The 21,105-nt window shown below is 42.0% G+C and overlaps 1 protein-coding gene across 5 annotated transcripts in view; it reads right to left on the reverse strand.

The window, feature by feature from the left end:
* The window catches only part of INPP4B (inositol polyphosphate-4-phosphatase type II B), a 469,700-nt gene that overhangs the window by 93,356 nt on the left and 355,239 nt on the right, over positions 1-21,105 (reverse strand). For all 5 annotated transcript variants that reach the window (XM_075288123.1, XM_075288124.1, XM_075288134.1 and 2 more), the window contains 3 exons: positions 19,248-19,378; positions 17,218-17,322; positions 8,487-8,595 (listed from right to left, as the gene is read on the reverse strand). In XM_075288123.1, the coding sequence (XP_075144224.1) occupies positions 8,487-8,595; positions 17,218-17,322; positions 19,248-19,378 (345 nt within the window). The remainder of the gene's footprint in view (positions 1-8,486; positions 8,596-17,217; positions 17,323-19,247; positions 19,379-21,105) is intronic.

Here is a 21,105-nt window from a genome sequence, read left to right on the forward strand (position 1 = left end):
AAAAAAATTTCATGCCGTCCGTTTCCCCATGCCTTGATTAGCACACATACAAATTTTCAGGCAATTCCGTACATTGAGTCAGCCTGCACACGACTCCAAACACCTGAGGTTATATTATGGCCACCATGTATATAGCAGGAGACCATCCCCTGTGTCAGAAGGGTAATGTATCTCATTGGGGAGAGATAGTTGTACAGGGAATTATTAGACCATGCATGCCCTGCTAAGGATTCTTGGTAAGGAATACGCAAAAAAAGGCCTCATTGGTGAAAAAGGAACTTGCTCCTAGCACCACCTTTTGGAAGGTAGCCCCCTATAGATTAATACCTGGGTGTTAAAGAAGCCAAAGGGCATAATCTGGAAATAATAGCAAAGCCAGTATCTGAACAAGTACTAGTCTAGGTTTGTAGGAATTTACAGCCTCAAAATTGGAGGAATGTTCCCATTCACTAACAGCTGGCAAAGATCTCATTGAGGAGTTGCTTTACATTTGTATTGTCACCTGAAGTTGTCCTTGTTTAAGAACAGATGTTAATATTAGTTCTATCAATTGTTGCAATGACTATGGCCAACATTGTAACTTCCCACGCTGAATCTGCTCGATCTTATATCTACCAACTGCATTCCTTACACTCTGTTCTGCTCCATCTGGGGGCATCAGTCTCTGCTGGCATCTTTTATTACCACGTCATGCCAACCCTGTTAGGGATCCTGAATGTACAGTGACAATACTGGCCTATAGAGACCTGTTCTGTGATCCTAATTTTTATTAGGCTTGAAAATAATCGGATCAAAAAGAGATAATTGTGAAGTAGAATATGTACAGATAGTTGGCACATTCTGCAGCCAAATGAACTTCAATGGCAACTAGAGTGGCAACTCAAGAAGCCACTTTACATTACTACTCCGTATGCTGCCAGCTGGCACGGCATTACAGTTCTTTTTATAGATGCAACATACAAAATGTGATTTTGTGTCTAGACATCTTTTCACTTAGTGCAGTAAATGAGCTGTGCTACCTCGGCAGATGACTGTATATTCAGATTTAATCAGATAACTTGCAAGTAACGCAAAAGATGTGACAAATCTCAATTTGTTCATATGGAAAATGTTTTACTTGTAATAGATGAAAATTTCCAGAGATTCTGAACTAATCACTATGGAGTAGAAGTGTTTATAGCATTTTAGCTGCATTGTGGTTAATACAATATGATATCATATGAAATAACATGCATTGTCCTGTATACTTTGATATGTGTAGATGTGGATATATACATATTTCACTGAAGAGGCTTTAAAATGTTATAAAATATTAATATTCATTAATCATTTTTTATAATTATTCATCTACATTAGAGATGAGCGAACACTAAAATGTTCGAGGTTCGAAATTCGATTCGAACAGCCGCTCACTGTTCGAGTGTTCGAATGGGTTTCGAACCCCATTATAGTCTATGGGGAACATAAACTCGTTAAGGGGGAAACCCAAATTCGTGTCTGGAGGGTCACCAAGTCCACTATGACACCCCAGGAAATGATACCAACACCCTGGAATGACACTGGGACAGCAGGGGAAGCATGTCTGGGGGCATAAAAGTCACTTTATTTCATGGAAATCCCTGTCAGTTTGCGATTTTCGCAAGCTAACTTTTCCCCATAGAAATGCATTGGCCAGTGCTGATTGGCCAGAGTACGGAACTCGACCAATCAGCGCTGGCTCTGCTGGAGGAGGCGGAGTCTAAGATCGCTCCACACCAGTCTCCATTCAGGTCCGACCTTAGACTCCGCCTCCTCCGGCAGAGCCAGCGCTGATTGGCCGAAGGCTGGCCAATGCATTCCTATACGAATGCAGAGACTTAGCAGTGCTGAGTCAGTTTTGCTCAACTACACATCTGATGCACACTCGGCACTGCTACATCAGATGTAGCAATCTGATGTAGCAGAGCCGAGGGTGCACTAGAACCCCTGTGCAAACTCAGTTCACGCTAATAGAATGCATTGGCCAGCGCTGATTGGCCAATGCATTCTATTAGCCCGATGAAGTAGAGCTGAATGTGTGTGCTAAGCACACACATTCAGCTCTACTTCATCGGGCTAATAGAATGCATTGGCCAGCGCTGATTGGCCAGAGTACGGAACTCGACCAATCAGCGCTGGCTCTGCTGGAGGAGGCGGAGTCTAAGATCGCTCCACACCAGTCTCCATTCAGGTCCGACCTTAGACTCCGCCTCCTCCGGCAGAGCCAGCGCTGATTGGCCGAAGGCTGGCCAATGCATTCCTATACGAATGCAGAGACTTAGCAGTGCTGAGTCAGTTTTGCTCAACTACACATCTGATGCACACTCGGCACTGCTACATCAGATGTAGCAATCTGATGTAGCAGAGCCGAGGGTGCACTAGAACCCCTGTGCAAACTCAGTTCACGCTAATAGAATGCATTGGCCAGCGCTGATTGGCCAATGCATTCTATTAGCCCGATGAAGTAGAGCTGAATGTGTGTGCTAAGCACACACATTCAGCACTGCTTCATCACGACAATACAATGCATTAGCCAGTGCTGATTGGCCAGAGTACGGAATTCGGCCAATCAGCGCTGGCTCTGCTGGAGGAGGCGGAGTCTAAGGTCGGACCTGAATGGAGACTGGTGTGGAGCGATCTTAGACTCCGCCTCCTCCAGCAGAGCCAGCGCTGATTGGTCGAGTTCCGTACTCTGGCCAATCAGCGCTGGCTAATGCATTCTATTAGCCCGATGAAGTAGAGCTGAATGTGTGTGCTTAGCACACACATTCAGCTCTACTTCATCGGGCTAATAGAATGCATTGGCCAATCAGCGCTGGCCAATGCATTCTATTAGCTTGATGAAGCAGAGTGTGCACAAGGGTTCAAGCGCACCCTCGGCTCTGATGTAGCAGAGCCGAGGCTGCACAAGGGTTCAAGCGCACCCTCGGCTCTGCTACATCAGAGCCGAGGGTGCGCTTGAACCCTTGTGCACACTCTGCTTCATCAAGCTAATAGAATGCATTGGCCAGCGCTGATTGGCCAATGCATTCTATTAGCCCGATGAAGTAGAGCTGAATGTGTGTGCTAAGCACACACATTCAGCACTGCTTCATCACGACAATACAATGCATTAGCCAGTGCTGATTGGCCAGAGTACGGAATTCGGCCAATCAGCGCTGGCTCTGCTGGAGGAGGCGGAGTCTAAGATCGCTCCACACCAGTCTCCATTCAGGTCCGACCTTAGACTCCGCCTCCTCCAGCAGAGCCAGCGCTGATTGGCCGAATTCCGTACTCTGGCCAATCAGCACTGGCTAATGCATTGTATTGTCGTGATGAAGCAGTGCTGAATGTGTGTGCTTAGCACACACATTCAGCTCTACTTCATCGGGCTAATAGAATGCATTGGCCAATCAGCGCTGGCCAATGCATTCTATTAGCGTGAACTGAGTTTGCACAGGGGTTCTAGTGCACCCTCGGCTCTGCTACATCAGATTGCTACATCTGATGTAGCAGTGCCGAGTGTGCATCAGATGTGTAGTTGAGCAAAACTGACTCAGCACTGCTAAGTCTCTGCATTCGTATAGGAATGCATTGGCCAGCCTTCGGCCAATCAGCGCTGGCTCTGCTGGAGGAGGCGGAGTCTAAGGTTGGACCTGAATGGAGACTGGTGTGGAGCGATCTTAGACTCCGCCTCCTCCAGCAGAGCCAGCGCTGATTGGTCGAGTTCCGTACTCTGGCCAATCAGCGCTGGCCAATGCATTCTATTAGCCCGATGAAGTAGAGCTGAATGTGTGTGCTTAGCACACACATTCAGCTCTACTTCATCGGGCTAATAGAATGCATTGGCCAATCAGCGCTGGCCAATGCATTCTATTAGCTTGATGAAGCAGAGTGTGCACAAGGGTTCAAGCGCACCCTCGGCTCTGATGTAGCAGAGCCGAGGCTGCACAAGGGTTCAAGCGCACCCTCGGCTCTGCTACATCAGAGCCGAGGGTGCGCTTGAACCCTTGTGCACACTCTGCTTCATCAAGCTAATAGAATGCATTGGCCAGCGCTGATTGGCCAATGCATTCTATTAGCCCGATGAAGTAGAGCTGAATGTGTGTGCTAAGCACACACATTCAGCACTGCTTCATCAAGCCAATACAATGCATTAGCCAGTGCTGATTGGCCAGAGTACGGAATTCGGCCAATCAGCGCTGGCTCTGATGGAGGAGGCGGAGTCTAAGGTCGGACCTGAATGGAGACTGGTGTGGAGCGCTCTTAGACTCCGCCTCCTCCAGCAGAGCCAGCGCTGATTGGTCGAGTTCCGTACTCTGGCCAATCAGCGCTGGCCAATGCATCCCTATGGGAAAAAGTTTATCTCACAAAAATCACAATTACACACACGATAGAGCCCCAAAAAGTTATTTTTAATAACATTCCCCCCTAAATAAAGGTTATCCTTAGCTATCCCTGCCTGTACAGCTATCCCTGTCTCATAGTCACAAAGTTCACATTCTCATATGACCCGGATTTGAAATCCACTATTCGTCTAAAATGGAGGTCACCTGATTTCGGCAGCCAATGACTTTTTCCAATTTTTTTCAATGCCCCCGGTGTCGTAGTTCCTGTCCCACCTCCCCTGCGCTGTTATTGGTGCAAAAAAGGCGCCAGGGAAGGTGGGAGGGGAATCGAATTTTGGCGCACTTTACCACGCGGTGTTCGATTCGATTCGAACATGGCGAACACCCTGATATCCGATCGAACATGTGTTCGATAGAACACTGTTCGCTCATCTCTAATCTACATATTCATGAGGTTTTTTTTATTTTTCCTATGCTGAAGGCATAGATACAGTATACAAAAATTTAGCAGATACCTTGGAGCACCTGACAGCGCAGAGCTCACTAACACTACCCCCTTCCATGTCTATATTGCATAGTCCTTAACATAAAATAATCACTGGGAGGTCAGAAAGTGACAGATGCTACTAGGTGCCAGAAATGTGCTCAAAGCCATTGGGACTTTCGTAACGTTACAGGACAGACAAAAGCATAGTTAATGGTTGCCAAATGACTCTATGGACTCAAGCATATGGGCAAGGAGCCGATGGGACCAGTTATACAGTTGTTTGATACAGAGTTGCACTACATTGCTGAAAAGGCTCCTTCTAGTGTGAAAAATAAAAACCTCTGTAGTTCTCCATATTTATAGCAAAGGGAGAAGCTATATACGTGAACCCTAAGGGTCCATTAACACGGAGGAAAATGGTGAGGAATTTGGTGCAGAAATGCTAGCAGAAAAAGGAACACATTGAAGTCAATGGGAGGCTTTTTTTCAGCGCTGAAATTTCACACCAAATTCCTCACCATTTTCCTCCATGTGAATGGACCCTAAGGCTTCTTTTACTTAGATTTTAAGGTGATCTAAGTTCTAATCAGGTGAACAGTGAGAAGTCTGGATATGGGTGCCACAATACAGGTACTAAAATGTACTTTTATTATGGTCATATAAATGTGGCCTTATTTACAATGTTCCCGGTAGTCTAACACTACCACAACTGCTTCTGAACCAATAATATACTTCAGTTATCTTTTTTTGTGCAATTTTCAGGCCAAGAAAAGGCTGGGGCACACATAGCATAAATATCACAACTTTGCTTTGATGGAAACACTGCGGCAAAAATCGTGGTATTTTACACTAACTGTAAAATGGATAGGATTCTGGCTAATCTCTTCCACACATTGCAGAAAATAACCCGCAGCCGAAATGCTGGGATTTCAATAATGCTTGTGTTTTTGCAAATCACAGTATGTTATTTATACCTTCAGAAATGCTGGAGGTTTCCATACAGGCATAATGGATGCAGAAAATCCGCAGAGGAAAACTCTGCACACTTTCTGTGAAAAGCAATGTGGGAAAAACCGTGACGCATTTCCGGACATTTTCAACTCGCAACATGGGGCCTTAGTCTATATCCATATTCAAACACATTCGGTACCAAGGGCATGTGCCCCACCCGCCAGATCTTTCATTTTTGCCAGTACCCCCTCTAACATATAGGTTGACAGGTGCCAATGTACAACGACCACAGGAAAATTCAGAGACGCCATAACATGCAGCCATGTCCTGGGCAAATACATAACAATTAAAAGCTTATTTGCTGTAAGATTACACTTGATACGCAGTAATGACACTAACCGTCCCCTACAATAAAGTGGCATAGATTTTGTGAAGGCAGATTCCTTTTAATTCATGTTATAATGGCGGCTATATGAAGGGCCACAAGTAATGATACTCCCCACTGATACACAATGGCAAACTGGCATGCCTGTAAGTATCAAGAATGGCCGCTCAGATGAAAGCAATGGGCCTATTTTGCTGTAGTATATTTTATCATGTCAGCTGCTCATATATTTTATTTCAACAGGAACCTATTATTTTACTGTTATCATAGAACTATTTGTGACATGTTAAAAGTTGGCATTAATTCACTCAACATTGACCAAAGTGAAATCATAGCAGACTCTGTTATTTGTCACACTTGTATCATACAAGTTATGTGTGATATGCGAGGATGATGGGTTTTTAATGAGAACCTTTCACCACCTCTGCCAATTCCAGCTCTTTGCATCATTTAATAGTAGCTGCTCCTCCGATTCAATTATATTTGTCAAGACTGCTTACTTTCTAGTTCCTACCATACAGTCACTAGTATACAGAAATTAAAAACATAAATAATATGGAGGCCTCCCAGCTACAGATGTTAGGGGGAAAGGGGTCATTTGTCTTAGATAAATAGTTTATTCTGCATTTAAAGAGGACCGTTCATCACTTCTACCAATTCAAGTTCTTAGCACCTATAAAAAAGCACCACTCCAGTGAAGATGGAATTTTTTTTCTCTAGCCCTCATCATTCCTGAGTAACAAGTGCAGTAAGTTTGGTGCCTGATGTGCTATTTAAGCTCTACAATGTCAGGTGAGCGGTGTCAGGCAGGAGAAGGGGAAAGGGTGTGATTAAGAGCTCCAATCAATCCCTTTTTCTGTTCCTGCCTTACACCGCCCACCTGACCATACAGAGTCTAAATAGCATATTAGACATCAAAGATAGCAGCATTGATTGCTTTTGCTTGGGAATGGTGGGGGCTACAGAAAGAGTTCCAACTGTACTGGAATCGGTATAGCAGAGCCTATTAACAGATGCCAAGAACTGGAGTTGCTGAAAGGAGCTAAAGGTCCTCTTTAAAGGAAGTCTGTCATCAGGGTGAAAGATATTAAACCAGCAACACAGTTAAATAAGTCAGGCTCACCTGACTCTATAAACTTTTCCACTTGAAAATTCAGGTCTCAGTTGCTGAGATATTCATTAATTTAACAACATGCAAATAAGCAGTCTAGTGCAGGGGTCCTCAAACTTTTTAAACAGTGGGCCAGAGGCAGAGCAGGTCGCACAGACATCGGGAGTGGTGCCCTCCAATAGGTAAAGGGAAGTGCGCTCCATGGCCTGGCCCGAGCTCCCCAGGAGCTTCATTATAAATGCACGCCTGCCGGCGTTGTCGGCGGGGCCAGACAGAAGTGCTTGGTGGGCCGCATGTGGCCCACGGGCCGCAGTTTGAGGACCCCTGGTCTAGAGCGTTGAGGGCAGCTCTTTTGCTCCAAACTGCTATTCCCCACACTGCTGTAATAATGATTTAAGCTGAAACTGGCGGAGTTTCGGTCACAACGGACCTTTTTCAAGCTACATCTGTATATGTAGTGATGAGCTCCGCCCTTCCTGATTCACCACTCCATATACAGATCTGGCATCAAAAAGGTCCGCTGTGACCGAGACATCACCAATTTGATCTGAAAACAATTAATGTTATCTAAAGCTTAAATCGGTGGACAATTAGCTATGTACATATCTAGCTCTAATGAGCAAATAAACTACATTTGTGCTTGCAAATCAATCTCTTGTGCGTGCTGTGGCTTCTTATATAGGGACAGGTAGCTATGTTGAAATTTCACCTGGCCTCTCGTTCACGCCACTATATTAGAGCAATGTGGCGAATAGCAGTTTGGCTCAAGACTGCTCATTTACATGTTGTGAAATAAATGAAAATTTTAGCAACAGAGACATGACTTTTCAGAGGTAAAAAGGCATTATATTCAGGGGTGCCTTAGCTATCTAATTGTGTTACCGGTTTAATATGCATCACCCTGGTGACAGGCTCCCTTTAAAAATACAGCACACACAGTTCAGCTATGCATACATGTATATGAGAAATCAAGAGGAATTACTGTCAGCAAACCTGGTTCAACCAAACCATGGTCAGTCTGGAAAATTCAGCCATCACATCCCAGACCACACCACCTAACCGATTACCCATAAAACCTTGTATATGGGCTATAATTAAATCTATAGCAAAAATCCATTTATGTATGGTATAAAGTAATATTAAAGCCAAAAACAAATACAAATGGTTTGATTCATTAATTGTTTTGTACTGAATTGCAGAACTTACTTTCTTTTTTCTGCCTCAAATCTAGTGAGGAGTCTCCTGAGGCCGCCGCTCTTAAATCCCTGAGAATGTGCTGCTGGGGCACCAATGGTAATAACATCATACAGGGCATCTGGAGAAATAAAGACATTGAACCTAGTCAAGCAGCAATATGATAAAGTTCTTGGTCAATGTGCGCGTATTCTATTAACAAGTGATTAATTTACAAGACCAGCGGGAAGCCGGAGTCTGGAGATAGCTAGTTCATCTTCTCAAGTAAGCACAACTAACTAGCTTTTAATAGTCACCATATCCCAAGTTACAGCTTTGTTTTGCATCACGGTGCGAAGCAATATGTTATAGTTTTGTCTGTAAGTATAGAAAGGTCTGAATTATGCATTAATTAAATGTAAATGAGACACTGCTAAGTACGCATATTTGTCATTATGTGTAAAGCCGCCTTTTGTCTTTCATAATACATGATGGTAAAGCATACAGCCGCATTGAAAAATAAACTATCTTCATACACAGCAATAAAGGTTTCCCTTAAACAAAATGAAAAAGATTTGATGCGAATCATAAGAGATTTTTTTCTCCATTTATTAGTCTTTTTAGAGCCAAAAGCTACACAATTGAACAATAAGACTTTTTTCTTTAATAATTCAGCTTAAATTATCATCGCACTCTGTAGCCCCATAATAACACTTCTGAACACAATAAAGCTATGCAGCATTTACATAGAAAGTAGTGTTACCATCATTGTTCCTTGAGGATTGTAAAAAACCATTCATATGACTGATATAAAGCAACAATACATAGTGAGGCAGTATACAATTCTATTCACTATGCATCAAAGCATAAGAAGGTTACTGCCGCTTGTAAGGGGTAATGCGCCACATGGATCATGTCCAATGATCAAAATAGTCTACACGACTGTTCAGACACATTCCACAAATTAACCTAGCAGCATTAGGGACAAATAATGGTCACTCTATAGCCGGATACTGGAGTGTTTTAATTGGATCCTCACATGGAGCTAAAAGCTTGGTTTCAGACTGTCGTAAAGAGTCCATATTTCAGCTGCAATACCCAGGCCGCCTGCGGCGTTACTTACTAAGTTCAGCTCTGAAGAACCACAGGAGGTCTGGGTATGGCGGTCAAAATATGGAAGCTAAAAGGTGGCCTCATTAAAGTTGTCGAAAACCAGCCACACTGCGTCTGTGCCTCAAAGGACGCCAGTAACAATATATTCTAGAATACTGCTGCAGTGGGTACACTTATTAAAGTACAATTACACTTTTACAAAAGAAAGTTTATTTACTCCGCTTTAAAGAGGTTTTCTGAGACCGGAGGAAAATTGAATAAGGCTAAGGTCCTACATAGCGAATTGCAGCAAAAAAACACTGCAGAAAAAAATGTAGCAGAAACGCATTGCATTTTTTTCAGTGCTTTTCTTTGTATTTTCGAGTTTTTCTCTGCAGTCTTTCTGCAATTATTATTCCTATAGGGAAAATGCTAAATATAATTGACATGCTGCAATTTTCATAAATGCGAATGGAAAATCTGCGTTTTCAGAAACATCTGTGTTACCAGGTTAGTTTTACTTGAAGAAAATCTATATTTTCCTAATGAACTTATACAGGGAGGCAGAGCAAAAACAAAATATGCTGTAGAAAAAGCGTTCTGCTGCATTTTTTCGACTTTTTTTCCCGCAGTATTTTTAGCTGTGTTTTGCATTGTGTGATTTTAGCCTTAGACCAGAATCCATCAGTATTTTATACAGAGGATTATGTTACAAATCTGACTCACACCTGGCTCCTGTAGTTTTTCCATTGAAAATAGAAAAAAAATGAGAACCACCAAGCGTGAACGTCAAATAAACTCTTTCTAAATTGGTTGACACAATAGAATTTTTCGGTTGTGGCAGACACGGTTATCAGAATCGGTATAAAGGAACGGCGGAGTAATTGCTCATTTTTCGACCTGAAACCAGAAACCTGATTGGTTGCTCTGGGCCATTGCTCTACTTCTCCCTAGCAATAGTTTTGATAAATCTCCCCTAATGCCGGCTGATAGATGTAGATATATTTGTGACTTTTATTTGAGTTAATCATGCGTTTGTGACACGAGGTAATTATTACGAGAACTATGTATCCACCAGAGTGTATCTAGGGGACAGAATCATTAGTTTAACACAAATAACCACTTCATGATATAAAGCCATTCCATATAACTATGTCAAAACATTTTACGATGCAGAGTCTAAAGAGTAATGTAACCATCAACAACTTTTGTCATGTATTATAAAACACTGCAAATGTACCATCTCCAGCTTGACAGGTGCTTTCTTCTCTCCGTGATATGCTCTGAGTGCCGCAGAGAGTGATCATATCTTTATGACACTCACAGCTCCTGTTACTGTTACATGTCATTTACATAATGCATGAAGATGAAGAGAAGAACTCCGAACAATCAGAGCCACACCAAGCAAACTGGAGGTTATTTTTCCTGTCAGCAGGAGACGAGGCACCACGGCTCGTTTCCTTTACTGAAGATTTCCTCATTACAGATTTACATTTTTGTCATTTCATTCTTTGTGCCGCATTCATTTCGTGATACACAAGCCTTGATTAAACTCGGCAAAACATACAGGAAATTACAGCAATGAAATGTCCTCTCTGCATATTGGCCTGCAATGGGCTTTGGAAATGTTGATTTACTCCACAGACTCTTTACAGGATTTTGTAGAAATGGGCATATAAAAGTGACGCATGGTTCCAAGGCTACATGAGAACAGAGTGCAATAAACCGGAGGTTTCCTCAATTACTATCTAGGGCAGCATCATTTGTCTAAGGATGTGTAAGTCACTCCTCCCTGCTGACCACTCTCACACACACTGGACTGAGAATCTATGTCTCTACTTCTTTATTGGTTCCTTGAGACATATGTCTGAGAATAGAAATAATACGTCTATTTCTGCAGCTTTGATGATGTCCTACTTCCTCCTTAAAGAGACTTTATCCTTTTTACTTGGAGAGAAACTATATAGATCAAGAACCATTCAATGCCTTGAAGTAGAATTATCATTTATACCAGTGTTTGTTCATCACACGAATGTTACGTTAGAGTTTTTGTGTTAATTGAAAATTTTGTCAATGCTACAAAAAACTGCACTGCCAGTACTACTATATTAGCCATGAAGGGAACAAGGACTATGGTGGCTCAGTGGTTAGTACAGAAGTCTTGCAATAAAAATTCAGAATCAAACAGAGCATCAACTACACAGAGACTGAAGGCAAACAAGAACACAGGGCACTCCAAAGTGTACAGATCCCAATATCAAGTGTGAGATACCCTGGGCGGTAGTGAAAAATATAAAATAAGCTAATGCCAGGAATGACTCTGTCTCAAAACACATATTGATATCAGGTGCCGCTGCCCTACTGCACAGTGGTCTTCAAAATGTATCAAAAATGTTGAAAAGAAAAAGTTAAATGGATTTTCCAAGAGTTCATATTGATGACCTAGTCTTAGAATAGGTATCGTATCTGTGGTACTCTAACACCTGGCACCCCATTGATCAGCTAACATCTGGACGTAGTATGAAGCAGGAAACCGATAGCTCTGTACACTGTGTAAATGTATCTTGCTATTACAGATCAGCTCCCATTCACTAGCCCTGGGGTGCACCTTGTCATCTAAAATTCTAAGTTAGAGCACCAAAACAGTCCACAAGCAAATGCTATGGCCCTCTCATACAAAATGGCTTGTCTACAGCAATAGCAATAAAAGAATTGTATAAGAAGTCAGATGAACCAGCTTAGCCAATTTACACAGAGGTGGTACTTTGCTATGGTAATACAAAACATTTTGAAGGGGGTTATGTTTAAGATGGCTTGTTTTCATTAGGTCCAACACAAGCCAATATCTAAAAGTATTGGTTACATTTTGTCTCTATTACAGATTTCAGAATGAAAAGTTTGTTTCAACAACATTCTACAGCTATAATCTACATAAAAAACTGTATATGTTTAGATTCCTTTTAGTTTCCTTTATTCCTCAGTTGTGAACTCAGTTTAAGAGAATTTAAAATTTGTGCTGTGTAAATGATGTTGAAAATGACAGTCCAAAATAAATAGAGGAAATTACTATATCTACTATATCAGTGATGGCAAACCTTTTAGAGACCGAGTGCCCAAACTGCAACCCAAAACCCACAAAATTTTCGCGGAGTGCCAACACGACAATATAGACTTAATACTATGCGGATCCACAATTGCGGACAGTTACTGACCAAAAATTACAGTCATGTGGGGCTTTACAGAGCTTTCAATAATACAAACAACGTTGTACTGAAATGTAAAGGTCTCGGCATTTGGTACTTTGAACAATTAATTTTCACTATTTACATCGCACAGGATCTGTTTTATAGTTACGTGTAATATTCTTACATCCTGTACTAATATCACGTCTGCTATAAAACAGATACTGTGTGATATAAATAGTGAGGGGACCCCAGACAGTATTATATGCTCTGCAGTGGGCCCACCACACAATATTATATTCTCCACAGTACCACAGTAGCCCCCCAGTGTTATATGCTCCGCAGTAGGTGTCCCCCCCCCACAGGATTATATGCTCCACAGTGGCATCCACACACAGTATTGTGTGCTTATAAATAGCCCCCCCCCCCAGTATTATATGCTCTTTAGTACACCCCCCAGTATTATAAGCCACCCCAGTATTATAAGCCCCCCCAGTATTATACACTCCCCCCAGTATTATAAGCCCCCTCAGTATTATACACTCCCCCCAGTATTATACACTCCCCCCAGGATTATACACCCCACCCAGTATTATAAGCCCCCCCAGTATTATACACTCCCCCCAGTATTATAAGCCCCCTCAGTATTATACACTCCCCCCAGTATTATACACTCCCCCCAGTATTATACACCCCACCCAGTATTATAAGCCCCCCCAGTATTATACACTCCCCCCCAGTATCATACACCCCACCAAGTATTATAAGCGCTCCCCCCAACATCATATACACAGTGAGCCACTCTCATACTCACCCCTGAAGAGCCGCCGGCATCCACCTTCTTGTCATTGGCGGCGCTGATGACGTCATCGCGCCCGCGTCGGGGCAGAGGTCAAACTCTGCAGCCAGTGTAGGCCGCGGTCGCGCGATCCGCGGCCTACCCTGACAGCTTTCAGCTGTATGTGCATTTGCACATACAACTGAAGGCAGTGATCGCTCATCAACGGGGAATCCTGTACCGGATTCCCTGTTGGTGAGCGATCCGGGCGACCGCACGCGTGCCAGCATGGAGGGCTCTGCGTGCCCTCTCTGGCACGCGTGCCATAGGTTCACCATCACTGTACTATATCAATATATATAAGAAGTGGACCTAAGATAAGAAAGAGTATGGACACACAGCTGCACAGCTTGTTACAGTCACAGCACAGTAATCAGACACCTGCCATAACGAGCTGTGCAGCTGTGTGTCCATCACATGACCATGGACTGTACATCACATGACCATAGACTGTACATCACATGACTATGGACTGTACATTGCATGACCATAGACTGTACATCACATGACCATGGACTGTACATCACATGAGCATAGACTGTACATCGCATGAGCATAGACTGTACATCGCATGACCATGGACTGATTTTTATCCACTAGAAGTAATCAGAATGAATGACAGCAAGCAGAGATCTAGAAAACGGTGAGGAACAGATACAGAAAATCTGTGGGAAAATTGTATAACTTTTTTGTTATACAAACAATAACATTTGCCTCTCAATATTTGTCTGAAAATGGCAAACCCCTTTGACTAAGGAAGCGTTCACACTACCATCGGTGTCTGACAGCTAGTGTCCGCTGCTAATGTCCGTTCAAAATCTTGCGCGGACATTAGCATCGGACACTAGCTGTGTCTGTGACATTTTGTATTGATTAAATGGACATCGGGTGCGTTCTTTTACTGTCCGTGCCTGTCCTTAACTGTCCGTTCCCAAAGATGTTCAACTTTTCAAATGGACAGCAAAAACTACATGCCAGGACAGGCACGGAGTGTAAAAGAACGCACCCGATGTCCATTTAAATCAATGCAAAATGTCACGGACACAGCTAGTGTCCGATGCTAATGTCCGCGCAAGATTTTGCACGGACTGTTAGGAGTATTTAGGTTCATTGCCTTCTGTTTTTCTTACCTGGGGAGTTTTTGGCTGCGCAGTGTCTGGGGTGGCATCCTGGCGCTGCGGGGTTGTCCTGTCGTGGGTATTGGTGCACACCTTCTGACTTGCACGTGCGCACTGCTGGTAGGCAGCTTTTTCTCCTGGTTGATTAGTCTGTCCTCCCATTTGCACCTGGGAGGAGTGGTCTCTACTCTGTATTTAAACCCATGCCTCCCATGGTTCTGTGCTGAGTGTCTCTTTTACAGTGCTAGGCCTTAGCAGGAGGAGTAGGTGGTGTTCTGGGATAGAGGAAGTTCCGTGGTTGGTTTTTGGGAGGTTTGGGTGAACTAGTTGGAGTGTGAGTTTTCCCTTCTGTGTTCACCAATCCTCCCTCTGTGTGTATTGACTGTGTGAGTGAATTGCCTTATCCTTTGATTTCTACTCAGTTTCCCTGTGTTTGTTTCCTACTGTAAGGTACCTTCCCATATTGGTTTGGGGGAATCCTTTTCCACATTTTTCCTGTGTGCTGCTTGTGTTGTTAGTCAGCGCACACCCTTGTCAGTCCCTGTCAGTAGCAGCTTCACTTGTTCGTTAGGGGTGACCCCCTTTAGTCTCCAGTCCCTAGAGGTCTTATAGGGCATTCCTTCTCCCACTTCCCTCTAGGCCTACGGTATCAGTGAGAGAGGAGCTGTCGGGGTCAGGCTTAGCCTGAGTACAGCCGACCCACACCCGTGAGGCAGGGACCGGGATAGCTAGTGGGAGTAGTGCAGGGCGAGATTCCCTACTGCTATTCCTTAGCCCCGTTGCAGCTACCTGGACTGACATAACACGGACATTCGCAGTGGACACTAGCTGTCGGACACCGCCGGTAGTGTGAACGCTTCCTTAAAAAAACCAAACAAGCAAAAACTGATTCTCCTTTTACAGAACTGTCCTTTCAGCACTGAGAGCATGGCTGTCACTATTTTTGACCCTTGCTGGATCAGGTCAGATCAGAATCACTGGCCTTATCGGTCACCTTTACCTAAAGGCACGTGGCTGCTGAGGCCAGTCAGTCTCATGTAGTTTGTGCACAGGTCACCACAGAGGCCAGTGTTTAGCTGCAGCAGTGACCTCTTGTTTTATTTAATATGCCATTTTTTGACTATCTGGGGGAGATTTCTCAATCTTCAACACTTTTGTGGTGTATAAAACAGCAATCCTGAAGTTTAGGACTATTTAAATTCTGCCATGGCCACTTTCTGATAAAGGGTGGGAGGCGAGTGTGTGCTGGGGTCAGGGCCATAGGTTATTGCCAGATGTATCATCATTTACACCAGAAAACTGCTATAAATGACGCGTGAAATCTACACCAGCTGTAATCTGGCATCCATATCAGTGCAGGCATCTGATTTATGGGAAGCAGAAAACCTATTCATAAACCAGGCACATCCTCTGCCAGCACTGACAACATGAAGACTGGCACTGAACACGCCACTCTTCATAAATCTCTCCCTATATGCCCAAATAGAATCCTTGGAAAGCTACTTTATAATTGATAAACTTTTTTGTGATTATTTAAATTTTATATACAATTTGCTATCAGTAATAAAAACACATACAAAATACGGAAACATAAAGACAGATTCCTGACATCTTGTCCTCCAAAAAAATGTTGTCTTTGTTGTCTAGAGCAACCAATCATAGGGCAGTTTTCATTTCACTAGAGTAGTTTTGCTCTCATTGTCTGCTGTGAACAAAGTTTTTCTGTGAACAGTTTGAGCAAATCCTATTGTTTTACATAGAGTCAGGCTCCAGGCTTCTCCCTGTCTGTCTTAGATTGATGGAAAAGTCTTCCTATTTGTGTATAGGTAGAGGCCAGTTAGTCAGGAGTAGCCAAGTGTATGACGCTGCCCGAGGCAAGTGCCCCAGTTACCTTATCTTGCTACACCCCTAATTGCATTTTTAGCAAATAGAAGAGTAGGGAATCTGCCTAAATATCACAACCCAGCACCACAATAAGAACACTGTTAAGTTCTTTACTATGGGACACCTCTCTTCTGTGTTGTCCAGAGCAACCAATCATAGCGCAGTTTTCATTTCACTAGTTTTGTTCTCATTGGGTACTGTGAACAAAGTTTTTCTGTGAACAGTTTGAGCAATTCCTATTGTTTTACATAGAGTCAGCAGCTCCAACTGTCTCACTTAGATTGATGGAAAATTCTTCCTATTTGCACATAGGTAGAGACCTATTAATCAAGAGTAGCCAAGTGTATGACGGCACCCGAGGCAAGTGCCCCATTTACCCCCAGTTACCTTATCTTGCTACATTCTAGGTGCATTGTTAGCAAATAGAAGAGTAGAGAACCTGCCTAAATACTGCAACCCAGCACCATATAAAGAGTCTGTAAATTTTTTTGCTATGGGGCACCTTTCGTCTATGTATGCCCTGCCTGTCTCAGTTACATGAGCTCACTGGTACTATAATAATTATAATTAGACATTCACTTGAACTGCTCACTTTTAGATTTGCAAAGTCAATCCTTTAAGAATTTCCTTTTTCAAACCAGTAATTTTACCTTTTAACTTTTGGCTGTGAACACGCATTCTTTGTAAATGGAGATTAATTGGAACAAATTCTAGACTCTTTTCTCCTTTCGTGCAGCTGGATTTGAAAGAAGACCCTGGGGAAAAAACAGCACATGAATTAAAAAAAAACTGTAAGCATCACCCCGTTCTGCAGCAAGCAGATGGTTATTTTCCATTTTTTATTATTAGTTTTTCCTTCATGTCTGCGCAGGGTGCATGCATTGTATCTTTTCAGTTCATCTTTGGATTTTATTGTGCACTTGAATCTTAAGAAATGAAAAGATTTTTTATTGCAGCATCACAGCATGCACCTTCTCGGTAATCTACAGAGCAGTATTTAATGTGCAGATATGCTAATGCATTTTAAGTGACAGACAACCCCTGCTGTCTACAACAGGGACCCAGCATGGTGAAAATGATGGCACATTTATCACACATTATGTTTTGGCTGCACTTAAAATATAGCATTATATAAAGCCAAAAGCTGAAGTACGACTCATTTTTATTGACTTGTCAAAATAAGAATAATGAACGCGCGACCTCTCTTCTATATTTCACTTCTTGGTGTATTATCCTGTTCCCCGGGACTCATTTTAGTTTTTTTTCTTTCGCCGTGCTACACGTTTATGAAATGCTTTTTCAGTGTGATTTCATAGTAATAGAGGAAAGGTGATGCTACTGGATACTTGGCGCGCATCCACCGGGTCCACTTCTGTGAGCCTCATCCCAAACTACTGCAGGTTATGCACTCAGGGGGTAATACTGTAATTCTATCCAGTCAGCATAAACAGAACATAATAGCTTTTTAGTAAATGCATTTCCTTGATGATGTCAACGCTTCAGAAGAAAACAAAGAAAGCACTACTTCTATCCCTCTAAAAGCTTACTGTCCCAAATCGCACAGCATACTTGCAGCCATTTCAACCACAGTGGCACCCTCGACGCCTAACCACACATTCACATGCATACATCAGCCTGTATTTGCTTGGAAAGCAGGCAACCAGAGTGCTGACGTTGTATTTTATCAGGGTTTTTTTTAACCATTCAAGAGATCTTGGGGATTTTGTGTGGAGAGCAGGACAAAAACATGATTTTTCATGTAAAATCTTATTTAGTATGAGTTTTTTGGCAGTGGGTACACAACATGATTAACAATTAGAAAATAAAAGAAGTAGTTAACGCCTCCGAAGAAAAGACGCAAAAGGTATAAAAAGCTTCAATAAAAAAAAATAGATTATTGGAGGTACAAAAATGACTTGCTTGAGAACAAATGAGTCATAATACATAACAATTTGATGTTTTCAACAAGCAATGCGTGAGCTGGTTCTGAAAAAATCATTGAAAGCAAGATCTGAAAGAGACTTCCATTTGTGTCGATTCTATTCTAGTCTCTGCACACGTTAAATGTGTTTAATGCAAGTTATAAAAATATTGTATGGATCAGTCTTAATGAAGCTGTCATCTCCGCCTAGGCAACTGCACGCTTCACAGACTATTTTATTAGGCTCAGAGTTCAGATTTGCAGGCTATATCTAGGCAAATGTTATTTATCCAATTAATACTCGTGTATACATAACACATTAATGACGATTTTACAGCACATTGCGTCTAAATACTACTTTCATGGAATTGGTTTGGAGTTTTTCTGATATTTTTTTTTTTTTTTTTTGCACATTTGCCCACATGCCTAAAGCACCAATTTGATTTTCCTGAGAATGAGACTCACAATGTATGAATGGTAGTCCGTATCCATGGATTATTACTCAATTACTACCATTTTGGAGTCCTTTCACATATGATATTGAATACAACACACAGAGGAAGGAATGTATGTAGTCTATGTCATGGACGCCATGACGTGAATACACAATATACCTGTCCACCACCAATCATAGATAGCCCATCTTATGGGTCATCTGTTATTTCCCCCTTTTAAATCTAAAGTGCACTTCTCGAACAGAATACCTTATGTGCCCTACTATTAGTTTTAGTATGTGCGTATAAGGGTGTAGTTTAATACCTGTATATTTTTCAAGCTCTGCAAGGCTTTCCTGGTAGTCACTCAGCATTTCTTCATAATGTGTTATAACACTTTGCCGCAGATTGTCCCAGTGTGGAGCGAGGTCTCCCAGTTCCTTCAGTTCCTCAATTCTGAATGGGGTAACAAAATAATCAGTAGAATTATTATTTGTCCAAAATTGACATAACATATTGTAAGAGCTAGAAAGAAACTGACATCTTGTTCCAGTTACTATTGGTTAAAGGATTCTGGAAGCAGCAAGTTACAGAGCAGAATGAGCTGAGCACATTGATATATATATATATATATATATATATATATATATATATATATATATATATATTTGTGTGCTAAAAATATATCATTTGTATTTCATACATGGATATCTATCAGTCACTGACTGAAACCATCCATTGGACTCCTAAACTCAGAGTGACCAGAAATTTAAATATATACACGACAAGTTATACCAAATCTTTTGCTACAAAATAATATATCCATTTGCTTATCTCATCCTTTAGAACATGATGTCTGTAGTTTAGAAAACTAGTTCAACCTCACAAGTTCTCTTTAAAGGCACCCAGAAGCAAAGGCTACTTACAGCCATATGGGCAGAAGAACTAGGTTACCATAATTTGGGATACGGAGATTAGGAGGACCATAGCAGCATGGACAGAAGCAGCCAGCTGGTTACAATAGTATGGGCTATGAGTGATCAGTGGGATCACATAGTAGCAAAGCCCCAACAATATGGACAGAAGAAATTAGTAAGAATAGTATGTGCTAGGGGTGATCAACAGGACCACCTAGGGCACTGCAGTATGTGGAAAAAACAGTAAATTAAAATAGTGTAGGCTGGGGGTCATCTACAGGACCACCTAGGGTACAGCAGTATGTGTAGAACGCATAAGAGACAATAATATGTATGAGGGGGGTGATAAGCAGGATCACCTAGCAGCAAAGAAACAGAAGTATGGGCAGAAGAAATTAGTGACAGTAGTATGGGGTCTCAAAACTTAACATTAGTACACTAAAAAATAACTTTTATTGATACCTTTTAAAAAGTTGTGCAATAGCTACCCATATACAAATGGCGCTTAATGAAAACGAGGCAATAAAATGAGACAAGGTAGCACTCCCAATTAGGGGATATAATAGGGGATATAATGTGATACAATGTGACTTAGTTTCAGTGGGCTAATTTCTCCATAAATTATTCACACCCATACACCACCAGCCATTGTACTGCAATATAGGTTTGGTGGCCTGAGTGGAATAAATAACGTAACCACCAAAAAAAGCAATCACATCCACAATGTGGCTAGCAGGTCAGTAAAGGACAGACTCATTTTGTCTAGCTAGCCACTAACTTGGAAGCTTACGTTACACTTCCACAATTATCTACCTCAGTCATAAACACACACATACACCAAAAATTTGGCTCATGAAAATTTGCCTAAATGCCCAACTAACGCGTTTCTGGCAGGATAAACCAGCTCATCAGAGGCAGAAGAGGCTAGGTGCACCAAAACTGTATACTCTAGCCATAAATTATAACAAGTGTCTGATGTATTGGCCTGGCTAGTCGTAATGTATAGCTGCCTGTTTAGAAAAAGTCCTGCAACGTACAGTGGGGCAAAAAAGTATTTAGTCAGTCACCAATAGTGCAAGTTCCACCACTTAAAAAGATGAGAGGCGTCTGTAATTTACATCATAGGTAGACCTCAACTATGAGAGACAAAATGAGAAAACAAATCCAGAAAATCACATTGTCTGATTTTGTAAGAATTTATTTGCAAATTATGGTGGAAAATAAGTATTTGGTCAGTAACAAAATTTCATCTAAATACTTTTTTAT

Source organism: Leptodactylus fuscus, chromosome 1 (assembly GCF_031893055.1).
Source record: "Leptodactylus fuscus isolate aLepFus1 chromosome 1, aLepFus1.hap2, whole genome shotgun sequence".
Lineage (NCBI taxonomy): Eukaryota > Metazoa > Chordata > Amphibia > Anura > Leptodactylidae > Leptodactylus > Leptodactylus fuscus.